General features: G+C 41.5%; 1 protein-coding gene across 1 annotated transcript in view; it reads right to left on the bottom strand.

Annotated features, from left to right (window-relative positions):
• Nucleotides 1-15184, bottom strand: part of LOC133021912 (glypican-6-like) — a 79048-nt gene extending 63864 nt beyond the window's left edge. The window contains exon 1 of the mRNA XM_061088918.1: nt 15034-15184. Within this exon, the coding sequence (XP_060944901.1) occupies nt 15034-15184 (151 nt within the window). The remainder of the gene's footprint in view (nt 1-15033) is intronic.
• Between the last annotated feature and the right edge of the window lie 328 nt (nt 15185-15512).

Raw genomic sequence — 15512 nt, 5'->3', positions numbered from 1 at the left:
TCTTTGATCATTCAGTTAATTTGTGAGCCCAAGGAAACATTTGAAAGAATTATCTCAAGGTGGTAGGGTCACTATGACCATGACCTTTGACCTTTGACCACCAAAACCTTATAAGATAGCATTTTTGAGTTGAAGGTTTGGACCAAATTTGAAGACATTTTTCCAGCTGTTCCTGAGATGTTGTGTTCACAAAACCAAAAACATGTTTGGATAGGTCACAGTGACCATCTCTAAGTCTGAATAAGCAATTGTATCAAATTTGAAAGGATTCCCCAGAGGTGATCCTGAGCTATCACGTTCACAAGGTAAAAACAGAGTTCGTCCTTGTGTGCAACTGAATGTTTGAAGCAAATTTGAAGAAATTCTCTCAATGTGACAGACATGCGGACCAATGCACGTACATAAGGACTGACCAACATCCCAGAAACAAAATGCTCTTGTCCAGTTGCAGTCGCTGGCACTGAGACACAAAAAATTACAAAATTGTAAAAAATATGGATGTGGGCACTTCATAACATCACAAGCTGTCTTCAGAAGCAGATGTTACTAGGAAGTCCCCGGGCTCCAAACGTTGAGTGCAGCCTTTTCATCAGATATATCAAGAACAGAAAAATAATCCATCTTGACACAACAGCCCTGCTCCGGCTCCAGTCGTCTCAACAGAGCAAAAAAAATCACTCAAAAATAAGCATGTCGTACATCAACATAGAGGAAACGGATATCAAGGGACTTCACCAAGCAAAGAGCAACGGCCTTCTGAGCCAAGGTCAAACCAGCACAGACAGCTACAGACCATTAGCAGCAGACAGGAACAGACTTAGTTTTTCAACAGAAACACTCATGCTAGTGTCACATCAAGATCTTTCTTTGTTATTTTTTTACAGAATAAAAATTATTTTGGTGATATTTCCGATAATCCATTGTCAACAACATCAAAACTGAAACCAACAATGGCACACTGCTGCCTGCCCACACACATACATGGATCAGTTAAACAACTTTTCTGGACTTTCCGTGTGTGATTGGAGAGATTGGATCAAACTTGGCAGCATTTTACTGCTGTTCCTTTTCTAGACAAAAATGCTTTAGGGGCCAGTGGGATGAACACAGATGCTGTAGTAACCTGCTTCAGCCACTATACCAAATACACTTCTGATCTCAGCTCTTCTTGGTTAACACAATGCGATGGATGCAGACTCCTCTCATTAGACTGCAGCTCACGAAACACAAAACACAATTACCTGTCAACTCTTTTCACTAATTATACTTCCACCTACACGTCAGTTCCTCTGAGTACACACACTTCAACTGAGTCTTCTTTTATCTTCCTATAACACTTATACATGCCATGTTACATTGAGACAAGCCCATGGGTCGTCTATGTCTCTTACAACCTCATGTTACATTTTATTGTTATGCAACCTGCAACATGTGTTGTGCTAGCAGGGAAGTGGGTGATGCAATATATAGAGCAACAAAACCCCTGCTTGGAAGAGATTGTGGGTGAAGCAACATATAGGACTTAAGACTGTGTGTCAATCAAAACAATAACTGGGGGAAAAGTATGATGTCATCGTGAAGCAACGTGGGATCACGGGAGCTGCAGATGAAAGTTGTCCTCACTCGACCCAGGTGCAATTCACCTCCACAGATGAAGCAACATATTAAAGCTGTATTGATGCTACCGAGCAAATTGCAAAGAATAATCATGATCCTTTATGAGTGACAAATACAAACAAGGAAGGAAAACACACCTAACTAACTAGTAGTGTGTTTTCCTTCGTCATACGTCGTTTGCCCTGGAAGATACAGCAGAAACGGACAAAGTAACCTAAATGGAACTTCCTGTTCCCTTCTATTAAACAGAGGATTTCTCTGAATAATGCAGGTACACAAGTCAACAAAATAAATAACATGGATCTGGTCCTTTTTAGACTTTTAATTTATCAATTAACATGATATTTTGGTGCAACATTCCTGGAGTTGGAGATATGATTTCCTTCCCACTGCAGGTATTTATAGAGCATATAGATCGGAAAGTTCTCAGAGCAGTCCTGCAGCACAATCTGGTTCTCTGCCATTGATTCATACAGAATGTTTCCAGCAATAAAAACATAGCTTTAAGTCATAAGTCAGACTTTTAGAATGGAGACAATGAGCATTTGGATTGCTGGTTTCACAGCCCTGGGAAAAAAGATAGGAAAATAAAATCTGCTGTAGTACGAGGAGCAGAAGATGGTGTTGGACTCAAGTCCGCCCGCCAGACATTATTGGCAGAATACAATTCCATTATTATAATTTCTATGGAACTCAGCCTCTTTCTACAAACAAGCTGTGAACTGGCACAGATACAGCAGCCCACCAGACTTTGTGACAAATACAGTTTTCTACGTCAGAGCTGTAAAGGTGAAACATTAAACAGCCTGTTGACGTTTCTAAATAGTGCTTCTCTCCTTCTTTCACACACACATAGAAGCTTATCATGAAATCATTATACACTTATTTTACTGCAACATCACAGCACTTCAGATTTAGATATGTACCCTAGGTTGAAGTTTCCCATAGCTTGAAGCTTTTATCGGCTTGTCTATCACCACTTGTCCCATCTTTCAAACAGAAAAATAGGTCGATGTGAGCGGAGACCCTTGAGAGTTGCTATGTTTTCTCTTTTTTTTCGGGAAGCACTTGTGAAAACAAAAGTATTCTTCAAGTAAATGTCTTAGCAGAGCTTTGGGATGTTTCCTCACTTGTTTGGTCTGCACCAAGCCAAGTCTTGTGCGGATGGAGTTTTTGTTTGCTTTTTTTAGTTTTTTTCCCGAACTGTCTGTGATCCCGAGCAAGCTACACTTCACGCTGAAAGGGAGTTATTCAGTAACCCCAGCACGCTGAAGGTGACACAAGGAGACTCGTCCGCCGAACAATCCCAGTCCCTCCGTTCGTGCAGCACTAACACGATGATGCATAACTTCGCTTCACGGGCCTCAGATCATGTTAAACATGGATTCACAACAGCAGATGCTCCTCATATTAATACACAAACAAGGAAACAAGCGACACTTGCAAGCAGAAAATCCAAATTTAACCCTGTAAATATGGGTTGTAATGAAAGAGATTCATCCAAACACGCTGCAATTTAATAATAACAATAGATTGCAATCACTTCACGTCAGTCCCGTGTCTGTAATCAAATGGAGTGTCAGTCAACTCAGATATGTCATTATCCTGGCAAATGAAGCGCTCTTATCAGAAGCTCTTCTCTTCTTCCTGCCTGCTGAGATGAGATTTTTTAGTGTTTTTAAATGCTTAATATTTCATCTGCAACGAGAAAAATTTGAAAATGGTTTTCAAAATGAGGTTTCTTGATGTTCCTACATGATAAACAGTATAGGGCATGTGCATAGCGTGCAACTTTACAGGTCATTTTATTGGACATGACTCTGCATTATAAGCTTTCGTTTGTCATTTGCTCCCACGTGTGATTTAATTTTACTTTGAGTCAGGGGCTAATGTTAATCATTAGAGGAGTTACATGGCGTGAAATGACCCACAGGACCCATAACCCAGAATCTAACTGCTGCGAGGCGACAGTGCTAACAACTGCACCACCCTGCCGACCCATCCATAACTCGCTAATAGCAGTATAAAAATATTTACATTTTTAGCGATGTCACACTTGCACAGCCTTCTCCTTGCCTAAGAGTCAAAATGTCAGTGCATCAATGGTGTTCGGTTCATTCTTGCAGCGGTGCACGGGTAAAGCAAAGTGACAACATCAGGTGGAGGCAAAAAACAAATACTTTCCCTTTCATATCCCTTTAAATAAATGAATAAACAACTTAATAAATGTTCAATTTCCTTTATATGTTCTCATATGAAGATACAGTATTTATGCCATCATTGTGACATATACCTCAGTTTCTAGAATAAAGAGTCAGAGTTCCTGTGGTTACCAGCAAAGGGGGACCAACTCTCAGAAGTATTCATCAGTGCACCTGGTCAGAGACCTGCAGCATATGTGCTCTGCCATCTGCTGTGTCCCTGTGCTTCCCCCCGACAAACTTTTTATGCATTCAGACCTGAAGCCATATTCCGTCCTAATGAGATCAGCATTACTAATGTCGGTGGAGTTTCATCTTCCCTGTCTCGTCACTTCATCAGCATGAGACAGCTGCAAAGTGCTCTGAATATCAGGGGCTTGATAGCAGCTCCCAGTTCTGATCTTACAGCCCAACAGGTCCTCCAGTCTGAACGACCTAAACCCTTTCATACGAGGCAAGGACTGTGGTATGGATCAAAATAAATACTTCCTTATGATGAGGTGACTTTCATTGTCACGGTCCAGATAATAAAAACAGGATTATGGTTGGGTGGATAAAAGAAGGTATTGGTTTCACACTGCAAACAAACAGCATTCTCCTGTGTGAACGTTATCCTATAATGTAAACTATGTCACTCTTTATATCACATCACCTGACTTCCTCTTTTGCTACTGTTACTATGACCAAAAGAGATCGTTTGATGGTAAAATGTTACTGTAGCTCCTGCACCCTGTTGATTTGTATTTACAGGACAGTCTCGATTGGACCATGTTTTTAGTAAGAATGTATCAATTCCTTCATATTTTGGGCCAATTTTAATAATCCAAAACTCAGTACATGTCAACAGTATCGTAGTGATCAATAAGAAAGTCAGAAGAAAGTGTTTGTCTTGAAAGTGTGTTACATCACAGCACCCTTTCTCTCCTCCGAGAAGTAAAGTGGGTCCAAGTATCCGCCCACTTCTTTCCCACCAAATGCTCTCGTTTATATTATCGATTTCATTTATCATTGTTTATTAATGCCAATTTTGGAAATGTCCTTATTTATTAACCCATATGCATGTAAAACCATTTTAACCATTCTCAATGTTTATCTGTCCAATTTGTAACAACATTAATATTTGCAACACACTTCCTGTACCCGCTTCAATGTAAAGGACTGAATCCATTAATTTGTTTTGACAAGGTCTTTATTATTATTACAGCTTCATACTGTAGTGTCCAGGAATTTAGTTGAGTATATAGCTAAGTATTTATATCTGAGGAAACACAGTAGTCACACCAGAAGCCCCAGGAAGCCACTCAGGTAGAGACACTTCCTGTGTGAACAACAGATGCCCACAGCACGCAGCAGATCATCAGCGCAGCCGTCATGCGTTGCTCACACACACTTATTACATTCAGTTAAATGCCATATGCTGTCAGACATTCAACACAGCTAATGTACATAGATTATATGGGGGACATTCACTATTTCTGTTTCACCGCTCAGTGTGTGTGACACTCCGCCCCCTGACTGATGGATGATTAGACTTTCTGGAGAATGCCTCCTGCAAAAGGCTGATCATATCCTCAGGAACCATACAATAATAAAATTCATAGCATGTGAACAATAGCATGATTCTATAAATCTGCATAGTCTGCACAGCCCTTACACTTTTTAATAATGTCTCTGGAGGCCTTTGTGTACAGACTAGCCAGGTTTCTCTCTCAGGTTATATAACCTGCATCAATCACGAATGAATGACAGTATTCCTATCACATTTTGGGTCATGTAAGAAGTCCTAATGAAAGCTCCTGTTTTTAAATAACTGGAGGATGCACATACAGAGGAGTGTATGTCCTTGGGTGAACGAGGACAGGTTCAAGAGGAAATGAAATCTCACCGACATAAAACAGTCGACAATAAAAGCAGCACAGTACAATGGTATGATGGTTTCATCCTCAGGAGAGTCGGCGTGAAGGAAAAAAGGACAGGAATAAAGATGTTGGAACAGTTTCATACTCCCTGCAACTGTGTCAGTATTTTTCTGTAGATATGTCAAGATATTCCGCTGCAACATGCCGTATGCAGGGCTGTGTGCATGATAAAACAGCCGAGTGTTGACTCAACGGTATGGAACTTCATAGTGGAATATTTCTTAGAGTACCATGAAATAAAAACTGTTTGAAGGAAAGTAATATAAATGCATAACTGCCCTCTGTGACTATACGGAGGAAGAATTTTAAAGCAGCTTTTGAAGAAATTGTTGTCGTTCACAAAACTCAGCTTCACATAAAAAAAACGTTTCTGCAACGGATACTGACTCCTCCGGGTTGGAAGACGGAAACGCTGGGTAATCGAGTGCAGAGGAGGTGACCATACAAGTTAAAGGTGTTGGCAATTCACTGGAGCTTAAATTAATCATTCCCCTCGGTCTACAAAAAAATTAACAACTCTGATGACTGATTAATAGTTTCAGCCAATTTCAATCAAAAAGCAAAAGCGAACAATGATTTTCTGCCTCCAGCTTGTGGAATATGAGGATTTGGTCCTTTTCTTTGTTTTATATCATCATAAACGGATTATTTTGAAAGTTTGGACTATTAAGGTTGAATGTTTTCTTGCGTGTGTCTCTTGACGCATGAGTTAAGGTTAATATACTTGTCAATATGTCCATAATGTCAATAGGACAACTTTGGCTATTCCCTTAGGTTTTATTGGCTCTCTCGCATGACATGATTTAGTAATGATTCGGAACTTTTCTTCAAACAATACACTCGTTTTAACGATTTAACCTTGCATAATTATTTACAGAGAACACAAATAAACAACCAAAATGTCCAATAATGTGTGACCTTGTTGTGAGTATGGAGCTAATAACTATGGAATATTCATGTGTCATACCCTCCTGCACTAAAATCATTACAGCAGAGATTAATGTATGGATTTCCTTAACACCATGTGCAGCACATTTACAGATGACAGGCACAGCATAATCAGCATTATGTGGCTTTGATATTTAGTCAGAAGTATGTAATAAAAAGCCTTGTGAACGCATGAGAAGATCAGTGTGGATATTCGATCCGCGCGGGCAGCATGCCTAGACCCCCCCGGAGAATTGGACCCGAGCAGGCAAGCCACTCTCTCCTGCGTCACCTTGCTAAGTAGAGCATGGCAGAGGTCCACACTACAGGTAGCAGCTGGCGGCTGTTTGGAGACCTGGAGGGAGCAGCCTCTAAACCCCCACTGATCGTTACTTTTCACTCAGCACTTACAGCTTAGTTTGCCAACACCGGCCTTTATTAGTTCTGATACCTTGTTACCGCGCAAGTGCCGTCTCGTCGGCTTCCCCGCGAGGAGGAGGACTCGACTCCACTGCACGACGCAGAGCTCCCCACGGCGGCTCGCCGGAACGCAGCGCACTGAATCATCCTCAGGAGCAGTGTGAAGGCAGACATCCTCTCCAGTTGCACATCAGGTCTAGTCAGACGTTGTCAACAAGACAGGGAGTGGCAGACGTGTGGCTAAAGATAGATCCAACGCCGGCAACAAGGCATTCGAGGGGGCTTTATTTCATGATGGCTAGGTTTTTGACAGGCAGATGAGGTGTTGGGGAAAAGTACCAGCTATATGTCACAGCCAGAAGCCTAACATCTGATTCTCACGTCAATGACGAGACACACATCGGAACCTGGGGATTGTTTTCTGAAATGTCACTGATGATTCGTGGATGGAAAAGATGTCAACTCCTGGAAGAAGTGTAGACAATTCTAACAAATAAATAATATATCGAAATAATTATTTGTAGTCAGATAACAAGTAAGAGACATGTGCCACTAATGTCTGAACAATGACTGCAGTCGTCTGATAGTCACACACTCACACACCTGCTGGCATTTTATGATCTGGGATTCTGAGGTAACACGTCTCAACTATCTTCCACTTCAAAATGAGAAGATTACATTTTGAGCCTGAGAGTATGGGAGCGTATTGTCGTCGACTGTATCAGTGGAATTTGATTAGAATAGATTATTTTACTGTAAGAGGTAACCTATGAGAGGGAGCTGAAGCTAAATATGCCTTCATTCTACACTGATGAGGAATAGGAAGCAAAACTGGGGCTGAAATCATGGATGATTCTCAAGCATTTTCTACTGGGTTGCACATAATTTATATAAGTCTTTATTTTCATCTACATTGAATGTAAAGCACTCTGCATTTCTTGAAGGAGCACAAAAGATTAGTGTCTCCATTTAAGTATCTGACCAAATGATTTAAAAAGGGTCCAAATCTCTCCTTCTGTTCCTGAGTTATAACGTTACACGAGAAAAGTGTTGTCATGATGTCAAAGTGAAGTTGACCTTTGACCTTTTTGGATACAAAATGATATAACTTCATCATTTTAACCCATTAAACTATTGCAAGTAACATATTAAGCACATTATTATGTTATTGCAAAAAAGAATATTGGAGATTGCCACGACATTGACCTTTAACCACTAAATTCAAATCAGTTTATTCTTCAGTCGCCATAGATGAGGAAATTCTCTCAAGGCGTCCCTGAGATATTGTGTTAACGAGAACAGGACGTACGAACGGAAAAAAAAAATGAAAACACACGATGCCTCCGGCCACGGCTGTCTCTGGCGCGGAGGCATAAAAATAGGATGAATGAATAGTGGAAATGTGTTTATAAATTCTCAGACGCTCCAGGTGAAAGTTTAATTGGGCAGTTGTTGACAAGATCAAAATAACATCCATTCAAGCTCTTGTTGACAGCACGAGCGCTCATTCCTTCACATTTCAAATGATTCTGAAACCATTAAACAGCTCCCGCCACAGCGTCTCGGGAGAACACCTTCAATCTATTTCCTTGTTTTTCACAGTAGATTTATCTCGAATGAGTTTGACACATATTCATTCTCCGAGGCTGTGTTCGCACCATCTCTCCATCAGTAATCTATATGACAACTGCTGCTTATCAACAGTATAAACATGGCACATTAGGCTTATAGTATCTTTAATAGCCCAGACTCTCTTGCATGCGTTTACATTTTAATATATTCAAACATTACATGTTGCAAGTGAAGAAATAAGCTTTGTTACTATACAGGGGAAATTCATGTGAAACTATCTGAATACTGATTTTAGATCACATGCACTGTTTAGTGGCCGTGTTAACAACTGCCCAGCTCACAACTCAAATCCCTTCAAGCTTTGAAATGTGTAGGCTGCATTCATATATCAGCGACCAGGGTTGTGAGCAACAGAAAGTTGGACACGAACTCCGCTGAAGGCCACAACCAAAATAAACAGAAGACTTAGGTCACAGACAGGATTAGGATTTAGAAATATTATCCAGAAAGTTATTTCGGTGTTTGGAAAAAGACAGTAACCTTTAAGTCTTTTTCCTCCTTCTAAACTCAAAATTCACCGACCTGAGGATATCTTCCTCTTGGGAGCCGCAAAAGAATAATATTCCATTTACTGGAGGTTTCAGAGTTGTAGAGTAAAAATAATTTTGTCTGAAAAACTTTGCATGGCTTCATAGGAGCAAACACAAGGGCGGTGCGTGTCAGTATTGCATTCAAATAAAAATGCTTATATTAGGAAATGTATCGTGGCGTCCCTGATAGTGATGAAGATACTGTGAATATAAGCTAATGATGCAAAATCTGTGCCAATGTTTTATAATGAACAGAACAAAAATATTAACACTTTTCATAACAACATTAGAGATATCAGACTTGAGATATCAGACTTGCTTTGTTGATACATTGTCTAACAGTGAACATCGCTATTGCCCATAAGGTTTTTACCATCCACGCAGACAGATAGAACTCATTGTTTCAGCTCCAGCTCTACACAAAGGCACAAGAAGCATGCAATGCAGTTCTCTCTCACACACAAGAACCTTTTCTGTTCTGAAAACTCATGGATCTGCCCCTTTTATTCGGATCCGCTCGGAAATATAAAGTGTTCTTCCCTCGGACATGTCCCACCCCTCCAGTAAACTTCATGGAAATCGGCTGGGTAGGCTTTACGTAAGCTTGCTAACTAATAAAGAAACAAATGATGAAAACATAACCAGAAAACAACATCCGTCCATCTCCACTTCTTATCATATGAGGGTTGCGGAGAGGCTGGAGTGTAACAGTTGACATTTGGCAAAAAGGTGAGATACACCCTGGACTGGTCGCCAGTAAAGAATGAAAGAAGTATCCTTAATTTTACAATCAATAAATTTGAGTGATGTCAGTAGTTTGAGATCATGGACCATAGCCTAGAAACTGAATAAACCCTCTTTAAGATTTGGATTCCAATGTTCTCTAATTACAAATATATGCCGTTATCCTGTGAAGATCTGACCAATTCAAATAAGACAGAAAAGTAAAGCAAAACCTTAATTTATAATTCAACTAACTAAGAAAAAAAGTTCTCAAGTCCTGGATGTTTGACTAGTTGGATGTATTATTAAATGCATCTCTGCCTTCCACACGACATCACAAATTCAATCAGTGCTAAAGCAAATTGTAAGATTACATAATCCTTAGAAGTCCCACAACGGGGGAAATTTGTATCTCATCAACTTACGACGAAAGACAACAGTGAACGAATGTAATGAGATTAATCAAACGTTCCTCTGCATGAGCTTCTTGATGTGCTGTGAGAGCTGCGTCGCTCTGCTTCCAAAGGCTGCGACGCGGAAACACAAGCAGGACAAAATGTTTCCTACAGCTCTCAGAGGGAACACCCGCAGAGACGGCCCATCATGTGGCCATTTTGGCATTCATGAGCATGATTGATGACACGGCGATGGAGGCAGCGTTTGAGAAATCCCCCTCTGCTCTGGGACAAGACATGCGGTTGTTTGGCTTCTTTCTTTTCTGATAGTATCCCCCTCTGCTTCTCCGTGGGACACATACACATTGTGTTACTGTTTCTGTGGGAGAATGCAGCCTCAAATCCTGCTCCTTCACACAAACTCAATCAACGGCTTCCAATCCCAAAAGATCCATTATCTGCTGTTTTATCAGGAATAGTAGGATGTTTAAAGGGGGGGAATGTAACAGCATAAACCCACAAGCAACAGCTGTGATCCTGCAGGACTCTAGTCCCGTGCGGACCTGCTGTATCTCCATGTGTGACTGACAGGAAGGTCACAATAATCTGACAATACATCACAGCAATACTGACGTATGCTGCAGGGGCTAACAAAGTCACCTGGCCGCTCCCTCACACAGGCACTCCCATTTAGCCCCATTTAATCCCCTACATCCCATTACACGACAGCGGAGAACCTGTGCACATTACACGCTTCGGCAGAGACCGTTTTGCCTCATTGTGCAAGCAGCCAAGGATCACATCAAATATCAGCAACGTTATTTCTTTTCCCCCCATCTCTCCATCTCCAGGCTGGGAGTAAACAGCGCCGGACGCCAGATGAGTAGGTGACAGAGTACGACGTGTTAAGAAGTTCCACTGAAACCTGCAGTCAGCCGTGTGACTCACTTTCCACATCTTCCCATCTTGTCTCAGACGTTGGGTATTCCACTGGAAATTGAGACGGTGAGAGCACGACTGAGAGCAGGTCTTGTTTTTTAACCAGAGCGATGAGGTACTGGTTTTTAAATTGGTTTCTAAAGGCAACATTTTAAGGATTTAAAATGCAAAAAATGTGCGAATTTGGCAGTAATTAAATCAGAATAAAGTACAGTGTGCTGTGGAGAGGGAGATACTCTGGACATTTAAAGATGTGTGATCACTCCAAAGACTTTTAGAGAAATCTGATGCTCATGCTCCCATGTTTCAGAAATGCCTTCACCGTGTTGCTGCTGACAGCCTCCAGTCTGCCCCGGTCAGCAGGCAGAGGCAGAGGCCGAGTCTTGTGGAATCCTCTGTATCATCCGAGCCTTTAGACTTTAGATAATAGCAACATTTCAGTCAATAACACTGACTTAACACTGAATAACCACTGCTGTTATTCCACCTGACCTGGTTCCTTCTGTTTGACCAAACACCAACAGCAGCCAAAAACGTGCAATTTGAGGCTTTTTGCTTGTATCCGCACACAAAAACACACGGTAGCTGTGGCTGAGCATTTCAAGTGGTGCTGTGAAAAAATATATCCTGCTGTTATTCTACCATCATAATCGCTATAATTGAACCTTTAAAAACACAATTGATTTTGGCAAGATGAGGTTCTCATATCGAAAAAAGGCGGAATGAAAACAAACGTATTTATTAACATAAACATGATAAAGATTCAAACTTCATACATAAAGCACGGTCTCTATGTTGAATCTCACATCAAAAGAAGCCAGAGCTCACACATCTGTCACCACAGCTTCACGTTGAAGGATCTGCCTATATCAGCTAATGCGGATTTCAAGAAACCAAGCAGCAAAGAGCTGTCAAATGTACAGTACGTCATGCTGGGTCAGTGAAGGCATCATTTATATACAGCAGGTGTAGCACTTACATCAAGGCTGACATTTTTTCTCAAATCATTAGTGAGTTAATAGAGTGTGATGGCAGCTGTAAGGCTGACAGGAACAATAAGCTATACGGGAAGCTTTAAGAGCCGCTCTCCACCGAGTCCCATGAGAGCCCACTAATCTACAAGTACTGGAATATTATCTCCAAACTAATGTCAAGAATGAACATGCTCACCATCTGCCACAGGGGGGCTCTTAACCCATTCAGTGCCACCTCCTAATAGCTCATATTACACACCAGTGATATGAAATGAAATTACAATGAAGGTCACGAAAACGTGTGCACTTTTGTTATGATATTGGGTAATCTGTCAGTAAAACACCCAAATCTTCAATGTACTTCATAGAGCCTTTAACTACACATTAATTACATAGAATAATATTAAAATAATACTTTAAAACTTTTAATGCGGAGTACACTTGCTGGATTTTCCATAAAAATGAACTATTAATACCAAGAAACTACCAGTTTGTCAATATGCCAAAGCAAAGTACCATCAGTGAGATAAATGTTATGAATTTCAACAGTTTACAAAGTGAAGGATGAAGATCTCCAAAGAGAACATGTCGTGCATTTCTCCCTCCTTTACTTGTAACACGTATTGTCAGATTTTTGATTAGAAAATTAAGCATTTCCACTTTTACTTCAGTCAAGCCTTGGCTCAACCCTGATGTTGTTTGCATGAGTGAAAGGCAGTCTGTCTGCTGCCTGAAGGACATGCCCATCACCATTGGAATTTTGCTGAGGTGCTGCTAATGTGTTGTCTCTCCGGCAGACGTGCATAAGGTTTTAGGACTCATTCAAAGAGCGGATCAAAAGACGTCTATTCAGGGTGACATCATGTGGAGATGAGAAGAGATTGCATGTTTCACTCATTTGGGAGATTAGTTGTGATGTCAGGGATCCGGATCCAAAGGATTTAATCAGGATGTTATTCAACCCATCTCTGAGCAGGTGTGCCCATTGTCACATACGCAGCTTTTTTCCACTCGTGCCAGATTCCGTGATTCTACACAAAGGGTCTTTGGCCCTGAAGCCTAACAATGATGACCATGAAACCTTGCCTGGGTTAATAGGAAACAAAATCATTTGACTGTCCTTTGGGTGAAGACATATATTCACATAAATAACAACTGTGCTAAGAGTGCCACTAAAGAGCATCCTGTAAATCACAGAAATGTATAAATTCATATCATGTACCATAAGAATTTATTTGGGGATATATATTTGGGGTTCACAGTATACTACTATTCATATAGTTACAAGTGATACAATATGAATTATCAAGTATACTTTTGAACATAGTGTTTCTAAGACTGCTGCTTAATTTTCCAGGTTCTTACATTCAGCAGAGAATCCAATTTAAAATCATTCAATCTGAATTATAACCTCTTACGATCTCTGTCTGTTTGATACCTGGGACTGTCCATACAGGCTGGAATGTGTCATTTAGTCAATTAGGAATGAAATGAGATAACCGCCTAGTACAGGGCGGCGGCTGAAATTAAGTACAACAGGTGATTCATGGTTATGGACTGGAGCGTTGCCGGAGCCAGCAGTTCCACTTCACCTTCTCACCTCATTCTCGCAGGAATCAGAGTTAATCTGCCGAGTTGACCGTTTCATTATCTCTGCTTGGTTAGTGCTGTCAGGGACCTCTGCTGGACACTCATCCCAACACAGCTGGTTTCACATGGAGTGTCGATGCTGGCTGGTATTAATTAAATTCTACTTTATCTAGTATAGAACCTAATAGTAACTGCATTAACTCAAGGCACTTTACACAGTAGGGTCGACAATTTACAATAATATAGAGGAATCCAAAGGTTCCCACAACGAACAAGCATTGATTGTGGAGAGAAAAGGACAAAACCGCTAGAGGAACCAGACTCAATGTGCTACGACCAATCCAGACCTCATTATAGGCTGCAATCACCAAGCCTAACATTAAAGTAATAGTTCACCCAAAAATGAAAATAAACTCCTCATCTATGTGCCCCCCTACTGGGATAGAGGGTTGGGTAAAGTGTTTGAGTCCAGAAATACTTTTGGAGTCCCAGGGGTGAACAGCAATGCAGCCAAATCCAATACAATTGAAGTAAATGGTGACCACTTCTTCAGACAAAAAAAGCAACAGGGAAAAAACATGATGCCCTTTCAAATCGGATTTGAATGTCGGGGGCTTAGATGGAGTCATTTCCAGTTTTCTTAAATTTGAAGAATTGATCACCCGTTATTTCACTTTTATCGGATTTGGCAGCAGCGCTGTTTACCCCTGAAAACTCCAAAAGTGATTTGTGGACTCAAACATTTCACCCACCCCTTTATAGGCATTATGGTTGGCAGAAAACGAGTGAATTTTCATTTTCAGGTGAACTATCCCTTTAACTATAGTGCTGTGCGTCCTGTCCTGTCCTGTCAGTGTAGGGCGCAGGAGCCCGCTCCAGATGTTGGTCACCACCCTGTCAGGTCAACTAGGACAATTTGACATCTGAGCTCATCCCTTGTGTGCGGTTTAAAAACTTCTCCCGGTGACTCAGGGCTACTTCAGAGAGTGACAGGTGGTGGATTCAGGACGCTCGTGCACCATAAAAGCGGTTCTATCATTTTCCTTTTTTTTTGCATCTTCAATGAGTTGCAGCGGGATCAAAAAGCATCGCACCTCCTCCATGCACACTTCAAATAAAAATGCAGAAACGCTGCAGTAGGAAGGTGTTGACCCGAGCAGCCTTACCTGGGATCTCCTGGAGAGGAACATGTGCGAAGCTGAAGCCTTTCCCGACGCACGCCTCCCTCACCTCGCTGCAATTCCGCGCTTTCAAATCTGCCCTCGCCGCCACATAGAGCACAGAGAAAGTGCACAGGATGGTCTCCAGCCTGAGCATTGTTCACTTCGGGCAACAGATCCCTCAATGTGTCCGGTTCTCCGCAGCAAGGGTCCCGCTTGCTGGTGAAACTCCAAATGCAGCAGCAGCAGCAGCAGATCCGCAGGGGATACACTTGATGAAGCCTTTCCCCAACTAAACTATACGAGTGAGAACATTTCCCACCTCTCCTCAAACAAGAAAGCTACTGCAGCCGAGAGTGGTGAATCCAAGTCCCCCCGGCGCCGCAGACTAGAGATCCGAGAGGGTCGAGGAGCCACATGAATCCAGGCGCTGCGCAATTCTCCCTCAGGACGCGTGGACTCCAACTTCGCGGAGCGCACGGAGC

The sequence above is a fragment of the Limanda limanda genome, chromosome 16, assembly GCF_963576545.1.
Source record: "Limanda limanda chromosome 16, fLimLim1.1, whole genome shotgun sequence".
Classification (NCBI taxonomy): domain Eukaryota; kingdom Metazoa; phylum Chordata; class Actinopteri; order Pleuronectiformes; family Pleuronectidae; genus Limanda; species Limanda limanda.
Note: the sequence above shows the minus strand (reverse complement) of the source record. Positions and strands in the feature narration are given on the sequence as shown.